This window comes from Meles meles, chromosome 7, assembly GCF_922984935.1.
Source record: "Meles meles chromosome 7, mMelMel3.1 paternal haplotype, whole genome shotgun sequence".
NCBI lineage: Eukaryota > Metazoa > Chordata > Mammalia > Carnivora > Mustelidae > Meles > Meles meles.
In genome coordinates, this window is record NC_060072.1 from 105,246,391 (window position 1) to 105,264,283 (window position 17,893).

General features: G+C 51.6%; 2 protein-coding genes across 6 annotated transcripts; both read left to right on the plus strand.

The window, feature by feature from the left end:
* Window positions 1–464: 464 nt before the first annotated feature.
* On the plus strand, window positions 465–7,399 carry ING4 (inhibitor of growth family member 4). Of its 5 annotated transcripts, none has more exons than XM_046013714.1 (8): window positions 465–549; window positions 3,238–3,309; window positions 5,191–5,357; window positions 5,537–5,651; window positions 5,817–5,925; window positions 6,169–6,316; window positions 6,578–6,639; window positions 6,748–7,399. In XM_046013714.1, the coding sequence occupies exons 1-8, from the start codon at window positions 513–515 to the stop codon at window positions 6,785–6,787; spliced, it is 750 nt and encodes a 249-aa protein (XP_045869670.1). In that variant the 5' UTR covers window positions 465–512; the 3' UTR covers window positions 6,788–7,399. The 5 variants fall into 5 exon arrangements, with proteins under 5 accessions (XP_045869670.1, XP_045869671.1, XP_045869672.1 ...); XM_046013715.1 differs by having other exon boundaries at window positions 5,820–5,925; XM_046013716.1 differs by having other exon boundaries at window positions 5,537–5,642; window positions 5,820–5,925.
* A 959-nt stretch (window positions 7,400–8,358) lies between these two features.
* Window positions 8,359–17,166, plus strand: LOC123947323 (acrosin binding protein). The gene is made up of 10 exons (XM_046013461.1): window positions 8,359–8,408; window positions 8,720–8,938; window positions 9,138–9,232; window positions 9,733–9,850; window positions 10,517–10,985; window positions 11,498–11,630; window positions 14,519–14,698; window positions 14,821–14,988; window positions 16,155–16,238; window positions 16,859–17,166. Exons 1-10 carry the CDS (start codon window positions 8,366–8,368, stop codon window positions 16,979–16,981), a joined length of 1,632 nt encoding a protein of 543 aa, XP_045869417.1. The 5' UTR covers window positions 8,359–8,365; the 3' UTR covers window positions 16,982–17,166.
* Window positions 17,167–17,893: the final 727 nt, after the last annotated feature.

The window sequence follows — 17,893 nt, forward strand, 5'->3', positions numbered from 1 at the left end:
GCCTCCCTAACTTCGTTAAGAAAGTAGCTACCTTGAAGAGTCTGGATTCAGCCAGGACCTGCTGTGGTTACTAGATTAATATTCTACAAAAAGGAGAAAAGGTCCCCACTCGCTAAAAAGGTATATTTATGGAATACTATCCTAAGGAGACAAGGGGGGGTTGCCCCTCATTACCGCACATCCTGGTTTTGGAGGGAAAAAAAAGTTTGCTAGGGAATGCAAAATGGCGATCCGCAGTGACGTCATTCCTGCTTCGGTCGCGTACCGGGCTCTCAGTAAGGGCGGAAGCGGGCTAAAGCCACCTCAGGTACCTCGGCACCGGCCTCCACGGCTACCTACGCAAAAGGGAAAGTTTCAACGTCGGGCGGACGTGTCTCCGCGAATAATTTACTGAGGGCGGAAGCTCTCCTTTTAAGGGCGGAAAGGCTCCAACCCAAGGATAATAGCTTCAGCGCCTGTTGCGTTTCAGTCACTTCCGGGGCGGATCGGAAGTTGCTTTGTTTTGCTTCAAGATGGCTGCGGGGATGTATTTGGAACATTATCTGGACAGTAAGAGCAGGCTGGAGGAGGGGGTCAGGGGTCATAGACTGGCGGGGGGGATCGGGGCTGAGGAACTGTACGGCCCCGAAGTCCCGGTGGTCAGAAAGTCAGAATTACGAAGGGGTTCCGTGAGAGAAAATATTGGAGGGTGTGAAGAAAGAGGGGGCGGGGCAGCAGGGTCGAGGCCTGGCTTTTGGGTGTAGACGAGGGAGGGGCTGCGCGGTAGGGCTGAGGGGATGTCTCTTGAAGGGCTAATGGGCAGAGCTGGGAAGATACTTGCCGAGCCCAAGTCTCCAGGGTCTCCAGCCTCAGGCTATTCACCGCCTCCCCCACCCCCCCAATCGTTCAGGATCGGTCCTTTTAGTATATCACCCACGACCATTTGGAGCAACGACAAAGACCAGCTCGCAGCTCCTCCGCTCAGTTCTTTCTCAGAAGCGGTTTCTCATGGGGATCGGGGGTTGTGAGTGACCACTGTCAGATGGTAAACTGGAACGCTTCTCTTCTTGGAGTAAAGATCCATTTCCTATCATATGGAGATCTGGTGTTATGTTTATGCCATTTGTGTAAACCACCCCTTCACAAAGCCTGTCACCCTTATGCGCTTACATTTGTCTTAGTGTTGGGAGTCATCCATTCATCCATTCATTTATTGAGGCCCTGCTCTGTGTCAGACATAATGGCAGGTACTGCAGAGATACCAAAATGAATAAGACACAGACCCTGCTCTCAAGTGCTCATAGTCTAGGAGGAAACCGATTCTGCTAATAAATAATCATAAAACTGTGACAAGTGAAATAATAGAAATACATCAGAAGGACAGTTGGTAGCACTGGAGAAAGAGGGGCTAATTGCCTGGGGATGTAGGTAAGGCTATCACAGATTTGAAGATTGAGTGTTTATTTGCGAGGGTGGAGAAATAAAGGAAATTTCTGATTTGGGGAAGGCATCAGCAAAGGTATTAAGGTGGGTTTGTGGCAGGTCAAGGAAAAGTGAAGTCAGAGTGCTTGATATATAGGACTCTAAGATGGGACATTGGGAAGTGAGGCTGGAGAGAGGTTGGGGCTGGATTGTGCAAGGTCTTCTAAGTCAAGCTAAGAGGCTTGCACTTCAGATAGCATAAAGAACCAACAGATTTTAAAAACAGGTTTTAATAAAGGAAAACAACTAATGTATGATAAGTTCAGGTCTCAGAGAGTGACAGAAGTCTTTAAGAGCTAAAAGGACCACATTGATTGATTGACTGGTTGAGAGAGAAGGAAGAATCTAAGGTGACTCCTTGATTTCCTGCTTGGGAAGCGAGGTGGATATGATACCATCAGCAAGATAGGGAATCAGGAGTAACAGCAATATACCTAATTCAGTTTAAACTTAAGCATAGGCATGGTAATTGTGAGAGTGAGTGAGATGGAGATCATTCAGAGAATGTTAAAGAAGGTGGGAAAATGAGAGGATTAAAGTATAATCTCAAGAAAACATTAACATTAAAAGGACAGGCTAAAGAAACATCACTGTTTGAATTATCAGAAAGTATGTGAGGAGATTTTGGAATCCTAAGAGGAAGAAAGTTACTGAAGGGAAGAAGATGGTGCCAACTGCTGCAGACATATTTGATAAGATAGGACTAATAACAGATCATGTGTTTTGGTAAGTCACTGGTGACTTAAAGTAATCTCAGTAAACTGGTAGTGGCAGACCTGACGTTATAGGTTAAAACAGTGGAGGTATTTTAGAAGTTTGAAGTGGAGTCATGGGAAGGGATTTTTCTTTTATGGAGAGACTTGAGTTATCTATGCATGCATTCAAGTATTTATGGAAGACCCTCTGTACGCAAGTCATAGCAAAATAAGCAAGACAGATGTGTCCAGTCCTTCTGGAGGGCTAGGGAGATAGATACCAAATAACTGGTTGCACAATTCATGATTTAATTGCAGTTGGATAAGTACCCAAAAGGGTAGAGCCAGAAAACTTGACGGCATCATCAAGGGCACTTGGAGTCTGGAGAAGTCGGAGTTGAACTGAAACTTGAGGAATGAACAGGAGTTTAGTAGCCCAAGAGGTATGGTGGAGGTGGGACGAAGAATAAGCAGTCATTCAGGACAGAAAGCAGCACGTGGAAAGCTGGGCAGCAGGACAAGCCCTGGCAAGTTGGGGGCACTCAGAGAAGGCCAGTCTGATGAGAGCAGAGCACAAATGGGGAATGACCTGAGTCAAGGCTGGAGTAAGGCGAACATGGGCCAGAAAGGATAAAGCAGGAATAGGAGTTGTGTGATAGGAAGTTACCAGATGGTTATAAAGCAGGAGGATGATTTGATGAGATTTGCATTTGTTAAGAGACTTTTCTGACTGTGATACAGAGAGCAGATTGAAAGTGTGTGTGATGAGTGGAGGATACCAGGTGGGTATTTGGGTTGAGGGCAAGAAATTTGGAGGGAATCAAGGAAAAGGAGGGGCTGATTGATTGAGGAAGGTCACTGAAGGGGCAAATGGTGGGAAAGCTGTGAAGAGATGCAAAGTGGATCGTGGAGAGATACAGACACGGCCTCCACTGAGAAGGGAATGATGAGTACTGTTCTGGATAAATCCAGCCATTCCAAGGAGGGATTCTTTTCCTGAGTCCCCTTTTGGATCTGTGCTTTAAAAGTAGCTATAAACCTATAAAGGGCTGTGATTCTCAGTTTTTCGTCTTCTCGCTAGGTATCGAAAACCTCCCCTTCGAACTGCAGCGAAACTTTCAGCTCATGAGGGACCTGGACCAAAGAACAGAGGGTACGTACAGAGTAAGGAATTTGTATGTCAAGTGAGTGTGTATGATCTTTTCTTTTTCCTGCGTGGTGTTACCATATCATCTGGTCTGATCTGGAGAACTGTGGCTTCTCTCTCTTTGACTCTCTTGTAATTCTTAAAAGGAGAGCAGTGAAGTTCTGCATTTCTAGATCAGCATTTCCATAATAGAGTACTGCAGTAAGGCCTCAAGAATTCAAAGGTGTTGGGGCGCCTGGGTGGCTCAGTGGATTAAGCCGCTGCCTTCGGCTCAGGTCATGATCTCAGGGTCCTGGGATCGAGCCCCGCATGGTCTCTGCTCTGCAGGGAGCCTGCTTCCTCCTCTCTCTCTGCCTGCCTCTCGCCTACTTGTGATCTCTGTCTGTCAAATAAATAAATAAAATCTTTAAAAAAAAAAAAAAAAGAATTCAAAGGTGCTCTGTTCTTGATATCTGCAAGAAGAATTGAAAAAGAAGTCAACTCGAGAATCGTTGCTATTCTCTGTATTCAGTAAATCTATAGAAAGACTAGGATGTTTCTACTCTGCTGGATTGTTAGTCATGGTAGTAGAGAAGTTCTCAAAAAGAGAGAGAGAAAGAAAAGGAAAAGCGGCAGTTAACAACAGGATCGCTACACTGTATTCTTCAACCTTACAGAAGCACTAGATACCATCTGTGGCCTTCCTTGGATGTTGAGCAAATCTGGCTGTATTGAGGCATTCACTTGGAGCTTGAGGTTACACTGCAGTGGTCAGATTGGTCTCTTCAAGGGCAAAGATGTCATCTGTTGGAGCCATGCCCCATACCTGCTGAAGGATATATAGGTCTTACCTTCCATTCTTACGTAGCCATGCTCAAGGATGTGACAAGCTGGTGTTAGAAAACCTAAAGCTGTGATTTCAGTTACTCTGGGTAAGTTTACTCATGAAAAGGTGAACATCATGTAAAATCCTGGAGGTAGGCTCCCCTCTCTCCCACCTCAAGAACCGCCTGCCGAATCCTGAGAACCAGCTTGCTTCCTTTGTATCACAGTCCATATTCTTAAGTTCACGCACAGAAAGACCAGTTGGGAGACTATCAAACTACATGCATTTTCAGCTTCCTCCAAAGGCTTCCCACGAAATGGGGCACAAACATAGTGTGTACACAGATCCTTCCCGTTATCCGTCATTGCACCACGTTATAGTCACTCTTTTGTCTCTTTTCATCGACATTTTTTATGAGTCCTACCAGAGAGCAGGCAGTAGACATCTACAGTCTCAGTGTCTGGGGACATCGCCAGCCTTCCAGTATGAAAACATTCGGAGCAATGTCTAAGATGAACAGAGAAAAAGTGACGGGAAATATGAGCAGGCTGCAGACGATGAGCAAAGTAGGGTAGAAGAACTGTTACATAAATGAACTAGGGCCTAGTTTTAAACGATGAGTCACAGATGTACAGACCTGGAAGGCGGCCGCAGCAGATGACCCAGCCGGCTTCGCAGCACTCCGAGCTGGAATGTTTTTGAGACAAGAAATCCGGAAGCCTGTGAGGCAAGATTCATGGTTCGAGAAGCACCAAGCCTTTCAAAGCAGCATCTGCAGACACGAACAAAAATACACTTCATATTAGTACTGTGTGCAAAGACTCCCTCCTCATTTTTCACTAATAAGTTCAGTTCCAACGATGGTAGCAATGTTTTCCGCACCTGAAGGTACCTTTAAAACAAATTCTGTCACTATGTTGCATTACTTGAGTAAATGGCGCAGTACCTATGAACTTTCAGGGCATTATAGTTCGAAGGTTATGATGATGGTCAATGGAAAAGGCCCAAGAAACAAGAGGAAGAAGTGTATTTCACGTAGCCACTCAGGGGCCTTTGTGACCAGGCCTCTGTCTCTGTTGTAGACCTGAAGGCTGAAATTGACAAGTTGGCCACTGAGTATATGAATAGCGCCCGCAGCCTGAGCTCCGAGGAAAAATTGGCCCTCCTCAAACAGATCCAAGAAGCCTATGGCAAGTGCAAGGAATTTGGTGACGACAAGGTGCAGCTTGCCATGCAGACCTATGAGATGGTATGGCCCTGTTCACGGCTCCCCACCTACCTCCCATCTAATCCTTGGGGTCCTAGACCCCTCCTTCAGCTGTGTCGGGATCTGTTTTGGGTCTGGGAGATACATAGATTGTGCCTTAGCCTTATTTTCTTTGGCCTGAACCAACCTTGTAGCTCTCTCTTTTCCTTCCTCGCACGTAGGTGGACAAACACATTCGGCGACTGGACACAGACCTGGCCCGTTTTGAGGCTGATTTGAAGGAGAAGCAGATTGAGTCCAGCGACTATGACAGCTCTTCCAGCAAAGGCAAAAAGAGTGAGGAGGGGGGCGGGGCCTGAGGGGGGGGGACGAAGATTCTGAGGGAGAAGCAGCCACCCTTGAGCTACCAGAGAGGGGCACCAGCTTGGAAGGAGGGGGAAGCAAGAAGACTTAACCCATCTTTCTGTCTCCGTGCCTTCTGGCTTTTCCCCTTTTTCCTAGAAGGCCGGACTCAAAAGGAGAAGAAAGCTGCCCGTGCTCGTTCCAAAGGAAAAAACTCAGATGAAGAAGCTCCCAAAGCTGCGCAGAAGAAGTTGAAACTTGTGCGCACGTGAGTGTACGGGGGGGGCACTTTGCCATGAGGCATATTTTTCTCTCCTGTCCCTCACTCCCACCCCACACTGCCCCTTGCCACTCTCTCCATCTTCTGTGCCAGTAACTTCTCCTCATCATTGTGGTATTTGCTGGATAGAGAAGAGACGCCCCAAGTCATTTGTCCCACCAGGATGTCTTTCTACCACCTCTGTAGCTTCCCTTTCTGCAGATGACACGTTCTCTTCCTCTCGGCATGCAGAAGTCCTGAGTATGGGATGCCCTCAGTGACCTTTGGCAGTGTCCACCCCTCTGATGTGTTGGATATGCCTGTGGATCCCAACGAACCCACCTATTGCCTTTGTCACCAGGTCTCCTATGGAGAGATGATTGGCTGTGACAACCCTGATGTGAGAACCAACCGTTTTGCCTCCAGATGGGGTTCTGGGGGCCACGAGGGAGCGGGTACAAGAGGGGAAGAAACGGTTGAATAGTGGGACTGCAGAATAAGAGGAAGGTGGAGTTGGTTGGCCTTGGGACCTCCAAGATTTCTCCAAAGGGACGGAATACGGGAACACTTCTGAGGAATCTGTGGAGGAAACTTCTTTTCTTTCCTCAGCCCCCTGCCCCAGGCCCCTGACTTCTGCTTCTTCCATCTTCCTCCTTTTCAGTGTTCCATCGAGTGGTTCCACTTTGCCTGTGTGGGGCTGACGACCAAGCCTCGGGGGAAGTGGTGAGTGAATTGCAGCAGGCGCCGGGCTGCCCCTGAGCTGCATGGAGGAGGGCACCCCTTCTCACTCACTTTCTCCCTCCGCCTCTCTGTCACATTGTTCCTCTCTAGGTTCTGCCCACGCTGCTCCCAGGAACGCAAGAAGAAATAGATAGGGGCGATGGATTCCCATGGTTTCTTCCACATCTCTGGACCCAGGCTAGTGGGGAGAGGAAAGCCTGTGCTGGGGCCTGGGGGCTCAGGGAGAGTGGATGGCACAGTGTAGTCATCCCTTCTCCTCCCCTCTCCCCACTCCTGGTGCTGAGGCTGCATCCAAACCCTGGTAGGGAGGGGTGCCGCAGCCGCTAAACGTCTGTGCTTTCATTCAGCCTGCGCCCCTCAGAGGGAAGTGGTCCTGCCCACTGTCCTTTTGCCTCCGTGCTGAGGTTGGTGCTGTATTTCCAAGGGATGGTCCTCTTCACTCCCCTTGCTTTGTATTTAAGGACTGGGGCAGTAGCATGGGGGCACTCCTCAGCCCTCCTGATTCCCTCCCCCTGTAGGGGGGGGCTCTGGTGTGATAAACTCTCTTTGTTCTCTTCCTGCTTTTTCCACGGTGGGGGCTCCCCCAGAGCATCTGGGCTGTGGCCTTAGTTGAAGGGGTACCCCTTCCTCTGTGCCAAGAGGATTCATCCTGGCCTTGTGAATGGGAGCGGGGGCATGGCGGAGTGCACTTAACTCACGTGTAAAGGAACTTGAGTAGGTGAATAAAAGCTATCCATGTTGGCCTGCTGTATTTATTGTAGAGACTGTATTTTAGTACATGTGCTCTCCATTTTGTTTGCATCGTCGGGGTTGGATTAGACGTGGGAGGAAGTAGAACAAGACATGGAACCAGAAGCGGTACCTCTGCACCAGAATCCACATCTCACCTTGGGAAGGACAGAGCTGGGTGGGGGGGTGCCTCAGACCCGGGCTTTCCCAGACTTCTAAAATTATGCATCTTTTCTCCATAAAACATCTTTCACTTAATTTCCAATAAATGTGTATTTGTGTTTTATGCACGTACTATTATACTATTAGCTTGATTTCTTACTTTAAACACCACACCGAAAAGCATTTTTCCCTTGTGCCCATGGCTTGTCTTGCTTGTGTCCCACTGGGAAACCACTTCCTCAGACTGAACCACCAGGTGGAATCCTGAGCACCTCCTCACCTGAACCCCCTTGTTTCCCCTTTTGGCTCACTTCTTACCTGGAGGCTCCCTCTAGTTCCTACCCAGGTGGACCCTAACTTTCCCCTACACTTCGTCCCTGCCTGCCCCAGAAGCCCCCCTACATTCCCGTCGAGGCCTCACCACCCGTGGGGCCGATTGGTTCTCCAGACCCCGGTTTTGTCATGTGTAAGAGAGGGGAAACGTACCCACTTGCTGGGACTACCTCGGGAATGAAGCAGGGTAATAACAAAGAACAACACGGGGCCTACTCCGTCGAAGGTCCTGGGTCAGTGATAGCTTTTGCCGTCACTTCCCCCCGGGGGCGGGATATGACTCGCGTGAGGACCCTTACATCGCAGGCCGGCTCGGTGAACCCCGAGCGCGCGGCAGTTCCCGCGGCCCCGCCCCCGGCCCTTTGTGACGTCAGCGCCGCACCTTCTACTCCCCCGTCGGCGAGCCCGCGCCCGCCGGCTCTCTCTGGCTTGGCCCGTTAGAGGCCGCTTTGGTCCGGGAAACGCGGGCGGATCGACTGGGGCCATGAGGAAGCTAGCCGCTGGCTTCCTTCTCTCACTCCTCGAGGGTGAGAGCTTCCCGTCTGCCCGAGCAGTTTCTCCCTCCCAGAGTTCAGTCCTCCACCTCCCAAGATCCCATGCTTTAAGGTTTTGAAACGCCTTCTCAGGGTGGTCGCCTTGGCTTTGCTCCCTGGCTTCTGGGGTCAGACCTTAGCCTCTGCCCTTGGAATCTCGCCACCCTGACCCGCTGGGATCTCTGGCCAGACGCCTCCCCACCCCCCCACCCCCGGTTGCTGATGTCCACGGGGTCCGCTCGCCAGTCAGTCTGTCCAGGGCCCCAAGCGGGTTTTGGAGTTCGGTCTGTTTCCCTGCCCCGCAGTGCTGCTCCTGCTTCTGCCACCTGCCCCAGCCCAGGATTCAGTTTCGGCCTCCACTCCAGGCAGCCCTCTCTCTCCCACCGAATATGAACGCTTCTTTGCACTGCTGACCCCGACCTGGAAAGCAGAGACCACCTGCCGTCTCCGTGCAACGCACGGCTGCCGGAATCCCACCCTCGTCCAGCTGGACCAATATGAAAATCACGGCTTGGTGCCCGACGGTGAGGGCCAGACTAGTGGGGCAGCCCTGTGCTCGCTGGGGCTGTGCTCGCCTGAGTCAAGAAGGGTATGGCCTGCTCCCTACCCTGAGGCCATATTCTCCACTCTGTGGACCCAAGGAGCTCACCGCCCCTCCCCCTCAGGGAGGGAGTTCCCCTCCACTTCTGTGTGTTCACCTTCTCCACCCCTGCCCATTCTCAGGCGCAGTCTGTTCTGACCTCCCTTATGCCTCCTGGTTTGAGTCCTTCTGCCAATTTACTCAATATCGTTGCTCCAACCACGTCTACTACTCCAAGGTGAGGGCTGGGACAAACGTTGTCTTTGGCGCCCTAGGACCATGGGGAGGTGGAAGGGGTGAGGCGTTGAGGAAGGGCTCCAGCAGGGCCATCCTGAGATCCTTCCTCCCTGCCACTTTGCCAATCCTTTACTCAGATTCCGTAGGAGTACAGCCTCACCTTGGGCGTTCAGACGGTCAGAACAATCTCATTCCTGCAAGAGAAGTAGGGAAGAGGGAAGGGAAGAGGCAAAGGGATAAGCCCCTCCTTGCTTCTAACACTTGAGTGATCTCATTCAAGTCAGCCACAAGAATGAAGGCAGAGGTGTGGCCCAGACATGGAGTCTTATCTCACAGGGGAACCCTTTCTCTGGTCTAGAGGGTTCTACCAGGGAACATATCCCTTCATCCCTGCCCAGCAACTGTGAGAGAGGAGACATGCCGGAAAAGGACTGAGCCGGAAGCTGGAGTAGAAATCTGTCCTATGGGGAAGGCATGCCCACTGTCTTTTTCTCCTTACAGAGGGTCCGCTGCTCCCAGCCAGTCTCGATCCTCTCTCCCAACACTATCAAGGAGATTGACGCTTCCTCTGATGTCCCTCCCACCACAATGACTTCCCCCCTTTCATCTCACATCACAGGTGAGACCCTCCCAGTACCAGTGAGGCTGCCTGCAAGCCCTTCCAGAAATCCTAGAGCCCAGGACTTTAGGCGTTGGGGGGTCAGGAGGGAATGGGGAAGAATGTTGAGCAGGGCTGGGGGTTGGGGGGCGCTGGCAGCACACAGACAGTTACAAAAGGCAGGAGAGTGCTTTTTTATGAGTACGAGATGGGGCTCTCCCCAGCCCAGAGTATCTTCTGACAGTGCTTACAATTCTAGGAAAAATTTGCTTTTCTCAGCTCCCCAAAATATTCCTGCATCTGGAAGTCCTCTAGGACTTTTAAAAGTCACCATCTTCACTCTAGAAAGGGTTCCTTGCTAGCTATTCAGCATCTTTGGAGTTTCCTAAGTGAGAGGGACAAAAGGTGGGATTTGAGGTGGGAGTTAGGGAAGAGGAGCCCTTGTCAGGAAGATGGAAAGGAAAACCACGATTGCCATAATCACTATGGCAATTTTTCTTTTATTTTGATATTCGTATTCTTCCCTGTGTCTTTTCGACTCGACTGTGTGAATAAGTGTCATTTAGGCTGCTTTCTTGTGCCTTTGTGTTTCTGTGTGTGTCCCTCTGTAACAAAGACCCTCGGGGGCCAGAAGCGTGACTGCTCCTTTCCATTTTCTTTCTTGGTCCTTCCCAAACCCTTCTGCAGCCACAGAACGACAGGCCTTCCAGCCCTGGCCGGAGAGGCTTAACAACAACGTGGAGGAGCTGCTACAGTCCTCCCTGTCCCTCGGGGGCCAGGAGCAAGGGCAGGAGCGCAAGCAGGAGCAAGGGCAGGAGCGCAAGCAGGAGCAAGGGCAAGAACACAAGCAAGAGGAAGGACAGGAGCAAGAAGAGCAAGAGGAGGAGCTGGAGGAGGAGGGAAAGCAAGAGGAAGGACAGGGGGCGGAGGAGGGACTGGAGTCAATGGCTGGGCTGCAGACAGACCCAGAGCTCAAGTTCCAGTCTGAATTTGTGTCTTCCAACCCTTTCTCCTTCACTCCCCGGGTGCGGGAAGTGGAGTCCACTCCCATGATGATGGAGAACATCCAGGAGCTCATTCGATCAGCCCAGGAAATGGATGAAATGAATGATCTGTATGATGAAGAACCCATCTGGAAAAAACCAACCCGTGACAGGTACAGGCAGTTCTGACCGCCTCTCCCCACCCCCCCCGCCGCCCCACCTCCGGACCCCAGCCACCAGCCCTATCCCCACTGCTGCCCTTTTTTGGGGGGGAGGAGAAACTGCCTTTCCCAGCTTCCAAGACCCACTCAGACGTGCTTGGGCTTCAGGCGTGCCTCGCAACTGTCTGCCTCACCTGCTCTGTCATCATCATCGCGTTTAGCACTGCCCTAGACACCCGTTCTCACGTGACGGAGTGCTACGGACCCTGGGCCTGGGACTGGGCTCTGGTCTTGTCTCTGCCTCTGGTTAGCACTGCAGCTTTGGGGAAGATTACTTCCCCTTCCTGGACCTCAGTTCCTCCTTTGTAAAAGGAGGCAGTTGGTCTGAAGGCCTCCAGAGCCTCACGGCCATGCTGAATGTGTGTGACTGAGACCAGACACCAAGGGGAGGGGCAAAGAATGGATGTGGCTTTCAACCTCGGCCCTCCGGACCATCCCCACCAGCCTGCACCGTCTTCTTGCAGCCTCCTGCAGATGCCCCACATGGAGGCCTTGCTCGTGCTGTGCTACTCAATTGTGGAGAACACCTGTACCATAACCCCCACAGCCAGGGCCTGGCAGTACATAGAGGAGGAGATCCTTGGTTTCGGGAAGCCGGTATGTCTGCAATGTTGCTGGATGGATACATGCTCATTGGCCATCCTCTGGGCCCGGCACTATGCTGGGCTTTGAGAGTGTGGGGGAGAGGCAGGGATGCAGAAAGCATAAGGCCTCCTCAGAGAGAGAGTCTGCATGAGAATCCCTTCTTTGGGAGGACATCTCCAGCTCACCTTCAAAGATGAAGGCCCAAGACCTAGTCCGGAATCCATATCTGTCCAGAGTTCATTCTTCATCTCTCTGAGCTGTTAGGCTTGAATTCCCTCCTGAGCTAGGTCACCCATCCTCAATACTTGGCTTCGCCTTGGATGCGGCTCTCCTTTCCAGAGGGGTCATAGATCCCATTCCAAGGATCGGTAGAGGGATCCCAGGCTCAGTGTGCCCTCAGCACCCAGCGAGTCCTATTCCCAGGAAGGTATTCTGTAGGTTCTCAAATAAGACAAGTTAGCATACTTGTCTTTGCTTACTTCAACCGTTTGTTTAATATTGCATAGTGTCAAGCCCAGAGGATGGCCAATGAGCAAGTTAGATAATTGATTTTTTAGTACAGAGTACCAACTCGGTACTAAGTACTTGAGATGTCGGTGATGAGTAAAATAGATCCAGTCATCTTTAGTGAGAGAGGCAGATGAGGAAACAGGCAGAACAGTGTGATGGATAAAGGCAGCCATGGATTAGTGCACAGTCTGGAGGCAGCAGATGGCGGTCCCCACGGTCCATGTTTGGGAGGAGTAGAGAATTCTTAGAGGAACTGATGTTTAAAACAGAGACCTGAAAATGAAAGATGTTTGACAGGCAAAAGAAGGGGCTTTGGTAGAGGTTCCTGCCAGAGGGAGTAGTAGGGCACCAAGGACGGGCATACTGCTCCCACCCTTAAGGGGTCCAAGAATCATGAGGGATTCCGTAGCATTATAAAAGAAGTATACAGTAGTGTTGGAAAGAGACTCTTTTAAAATTATTTTTTATTTTTTTATTTTTAAAGATTTTATTTGTTTATTTGACAGAGAGAGACACAGTGAGAGAGAGTGAACACAGCAGGAAGAGTGGGAGGGGGAGAAGCAGGTCAGGGAGCCTGATGTGGGGCTTGATCCCGGGACCCTGGGATCATGACCTGAGCTGAAGGCAGACACTGAACGACTGAGCTACCCAGGTGGCCCTGAGACTTTTTTTTTTTCTTTTTTTGAGTATAGGAAGTTCTAGGAGAGTTCCCTAGATATCAGGATTTCATTACAGAACCAGTCAGGAGCCCATTTTTACCTGGAGCAGAGTGGCAGGAGACAAGAGTCCGAGAGAGAGGAAGGGTCCTAAGGGGAAAAATCTCAAACTGCAGTCCTGGGGCATTTGTATCGAACTTAGTAGGAAAAGCTAACTCGGTAATGATTTTGAATCAGGGACATGATGATGCTCCCTTATGTGCTGGTATGAGTAAGCAAGGTGACATGAGAGATTCTGTGCACTGTGACATGGGTACCCATGCGTGACGGGGGGCGGACAGCACTGACTGGACATGATGGTTAGCAAGCCCTGCCCAAGAATGGGGAGGAAGCCCAGTAGGGGCGCAGACCCCAGCTAGGAGATGGGTAACTCCACTCTGAAGAATGTCGTCCAAGAACTGGGAGGTTTTGGACCTAGGTTCTTGGGTAGAGGGTAGGTCTGGGAGTCAGCTGGGACAGAGTTCCGCCATCTATTAGACATATGGTTCTGAGCAGGTTACTCGGCGTCAACCGAGCCCATTGCCTCATCAGGCGGTGGGAGATGTTTCTCCTACCTAGGCTAGTATAGGGCTCTGGTGAAGGCTAAAGGAGGCGAGAGCATTTATGGCCATGGGGCCTCGCACTGTGTGGACTCTAGATATTAGCATTATCATTAGCAGAGAGGAGAGAAAGAGAAGGTCATGAGTCCTTTTCAGAACCTAAGTTAGGAGTAATTGTAAATCTTTTTTTAAAAATTGGGGGCACCGGGGTGCCTGGGTGGCTCAGTGGATTAAGCCGCTGCCTTCGGCTCGGGTCATGATCTCAGGGTCCTGGGATCGAGGCCCGCATCGGGCTCTCTGCTCCGCGGGGAGCCTGCTTCCTTTCCTCTCTCTCTGCCTGCCTCTCTGCCTACTTGTGATCTCTCTCTCCGTCAAAAAAATAAATAAAATTAAAAAAAAAAATTGGGGGCACCTGGGTGGCTCAGTTAGTTAAGTGTCTGTCTTTGGCTCAGGTCATGATCTCAGGGTCCTGGGATCAAGCCCCCTGTCAGGCTCCCTGCTCAGCGGGGAGTCTGCTTCTCCCTCTGCCTCTGCCCCTCCCCACTTCCGCACTCATCCACTCTCTCTCTCAAATAAATAAATTTTTTTTAGATTTTATTTATTTATTTGACAGAGAGAGACACAGGGAGAAAGGGAACACAGGCATCGGGAATGGGAGAGAGAGAAGCAGGCTTCCCGCCGAGCAGGGAGTCTGACATGGGGCTTGATCCCAGGACCCTGAGATCATGACCTGAGCTGAAGGCAGGCGCATAACAACTGAGCCACCCAGGTGCCCCTCAAATAAATAAAATCTTTAAAAAAAAAAAAAGAGTAGTTATAGGTCACCTGGTGGTAGACATCTGTCAGGTACTTGGCAATGAGGATTTGAAGCTCAGGCAAGAAATGGGAACATGATAAAGATTTGGGTGTTGCCTGCAGAAAGGTGAAGGTTCTCTGGGAGTAAACACATCGTCCAGGAAGAGGGTGAAGAGTTAGAGAGCTGAGAAGAGGTCCTAGAGGAACCTTTGGGGAGGGAGCAGGGAGGAAAGCCAGAGAAGCCTTCTGAAGAGCCTTCATGCGAAGACATTCTGCAGGGACAGCTCCGCAGGGCTGAGAGTGTCTCAGCCTCAGTCTGTCAACCACATTCCTGCCCCAGGTCTGTGACAGCCTTGGGCGGCGACACACAGCTACCTGTGCCCTCTGTGACTTCTGCTCCCTGAAGCTGGAACAGTGCCACTCGGAGGCGGTCCTGCAGCGACAGCTGTGTGACAGCTCACACAAAACACCCTTCATCAGCCCTTTGCTCATAGCCCAGAGCATGTCCATCGGTACCCAGGTACCCAGCCGGGCAGCCCGCAGTGGGGGAGGCCTCGGGCTCCAGGCAGGACTGGGCAGCAGGAAGGGAGGTCTGCAGGGGAGCTGGGGGCATGCACCTCTCCCCTGTCCCCTGTGCCACAGGTAGGGACCCCAACATCAGGCCGCTTCTATGGGCTGGATATGTATGGCGGGCTCCGCATGGACTTCTGGTGCGCCCGGCTGGCCACCAAGGGCTGTGAAGATATCCGAGTGTCCGGCTGGCTCCAGACTGAGTTCCTTAGCTTCCAGGATGGGGATTTCCCCACCAAGGTCAGCGCCTTTCCCCAAAGCTCAACCTTACCCAACTGTCCCTATTCCTTCCAGTGATTTGCTCCGAGTAGCCCTAAGATGTGCAAGGGGGGGCCAGGCCTCTGGCTTCTGGGAAACCAGTCCTCACTGAGCCTCCTGCCTCTTTCCAGTAGACACCCTTCCATCCCCCCTTCCTCCTCTCAAAAAGAAAAGAAAAGAAAAGAAAAAGCAGGTTTGTGTTTGTGAAAGGTGTAGGAATCAGAGGGGTGGGAGAGCACGGGATGGGGAGGCAGGAGACAGAGCTTCTGATCCCAGCTCTGCAGGGTCCCTGCTGAGGGCCTTGGGTCAAGCCACTTCCCACACTGGCCCAAAGTGAGACTTACCTCTACAACCAATGACGAGGGGACGCCTGAGGTGTCAAGGACCTGTGACCCTGTGCTGCCCTGCTCCAGTATGAAAGCTCCTTGACCTAGGTTCCAGCACTTTCCCTGCTCAGTAGAATCAACTTTGCTCCCCTCTCTCCCCAGAGTGTCCTCCCCTGTAGCTCCAGGAGACTGTTGACTGACAGCCAGGTCCCTCTCTCCTGTGGTTTAGCAGGAAAAATCAAGGCCAGGAAAAGCCGGGCAGCTTAAGGAAGGGTTGGTAGCTGAGATGAGGGGCCCCTGCACAGCTCTTATCCCTGGGGCTGAGGAGAGGCCCTGGAGGAGCCTCTGGATCTAGAAAGGGTCTCAGAGATCATCCCTCCTCCTCCCCTGGATTTACAGATGGGGAGGCGAGGTCCACAGAGGGAAGTGATTCACCCAAGTTCACACATGAGAGGTTCTTCCGCCCTCTCCCTCGCTTGGCCATCACTAGAAGGCTCCCTGAGACTGGACCCTGATGGGGCCCCGTTCCCCATGCCCTGGTCCTCAGCTGCTTCCCCAGAAAGCTGACCAGCAGGGCAGCCACTTAATTCTCCAGCTCCTGGCTTCTTTTCAGCACCGAACCATGACTTGAGGGTGGGGCAGGAAAGGCAAGGGGGACAGAGACCTAGTCCTCAGAGAGGGGCACCCCAGGTGTGGAAGGTCTGGTTCTCAAAGGCTCTACCCCTGGCCCTGGTTCAGCCGTTATGGGCTCTGTCTGGAGGACTGGTGTGTTAGCAGGCTTCTGATGTCTCCCCACCTCTCCATTCCTGGCTCCTGGCTTAGATTTGTGACACAGACTATGTACAATATCCAAACTACTGTGCCTTCAAAAGCCAACAGTGCCTGATGAGAAGCCGCGACCGGAAGGTGAGTCCCTCCCCCCGCCCCCTCCTCCCCTCAGTCCCTCCATCGGCCACCATAGGGGGGGTCTATTCTGAGCACGCAAGCGCATGAACACACACACACACACACACACACACACCCCACTCTGCTCTGAGCAGCAGGTGAATAGTTCTTTGCTTGCATCCCTGGGCTGAGGCCTCCACCAGAGCCCTCTCTCCCACTCCCTCCTGTCTTGGAGTAAGTGAAGCCCTCCCAGGCAGAGGTGGCAGCGCAAGGGGGGCGGGAGGGGGGGTGGTCCAGGAGGGATGCTGCAAATAAAAGGAGAGGGCACCACAGCGAAAATCCCTAGCTGGGCTGGGCATTGTATATTGAGGTCTCTGGCTTGCCTCTGGCTCTTACCAAGAGTCTGGAATAAGTTACTTCCTCTTCCATCCTTAGCCTCCTCGCTTCTTAAAGGAGAGGCTGGGCTACTCAGTGTCTCTTGCAGCCTTAAAAACCCACAACTGTTTCCTCTCTGCTTCCACTGCCCTGTGCCCATCCCCACTTGCCTCTGGTTCTTGTGGGACCAATGCCACTTCCCCACCTCGGCGCCTCTGCCTCCTGGGCTCTGTGACACAGACTGTGTGTCCCTGATCCCCGGGTAGGTGTCCCGTATGAGATGTCTGCAGAACGAGACTTACAGTATGTTGAGCCAGGCCAAAAGTGAGGACCTTGTGCTGCGATGGAGCCAGGAATTTAGCACCTTGACTCTAGGCCAAGCCGGATGAGCTGGGGTCCGTCCTGTCTCCACACCAGCCCGACCTTTCCACATTCCATTGCTTTTAGACCCCATCTGTCAGTTTGCTTCCTGGCTGCCCCTTACAGGTCTCTTACCCTTATGGGTCTCTTACCCTATGGGTCTCTTACCTGGTCTCTTACTCATATTTTCCTTGGGTTGGGGCAGCAGTCCCAGAGAGGCCCATGATGGGAACTCCACCCGCCTTAAAGGATGTCTTTACATAAAGTGTTTATTTTCAACCTGTGTGGCCTACTTTGGTTCCGATCCCATCCTCAGCACTGCGGTCCTGCCCCATGGGAACCAACACCAACCCCTGAGATTTATGGGTCCTTCTGAAGATGAAAGGGCCTCAGCGATGGTACTCAGGGAAGGAGCCAGGAGAAGACCTAAGGAATCAGGAAGTTAGACTGAAGGCCATGGCCCGGGTTTTAGGAATTGTGTGGGCCATGAGGGCACGTGTCTTTATTTCTGAAGCCCATGACCTCAGAGGAGTGTAAGATGGTCCCTCTGGAGGATAAAGGCCAGAGCCTGCCTGGGGTCCTGTTCCAGGGGTGCGGGAATCAGCCCAGGGAAGTAAGGCAGAACTTGCCCTTCATCAGGAGGGAGGAGAGAGCTGGGACCTGGAGCTCAGAAAACCCTTGATTCGACATCCAGTGATGGGCCAGATGATCTGAATGCTGAGGTGACAACATACCGTGAGGTGTGACTCCAGCGTTGACCTTTAAGAACTTGGGACCTCCCAAAATGTGTTCAAGGATACATGTGTTTGGGAAACTATACAGTCTCTCCTACAGCTGCATGGTGTTGAACAGCATTTAAAAAAAAAAAGCACTTATTTTTTTATGGAAAAGTTCAAATATGCACAAAAATAGAATAACGCACCCCATGAACCCTTCACCCA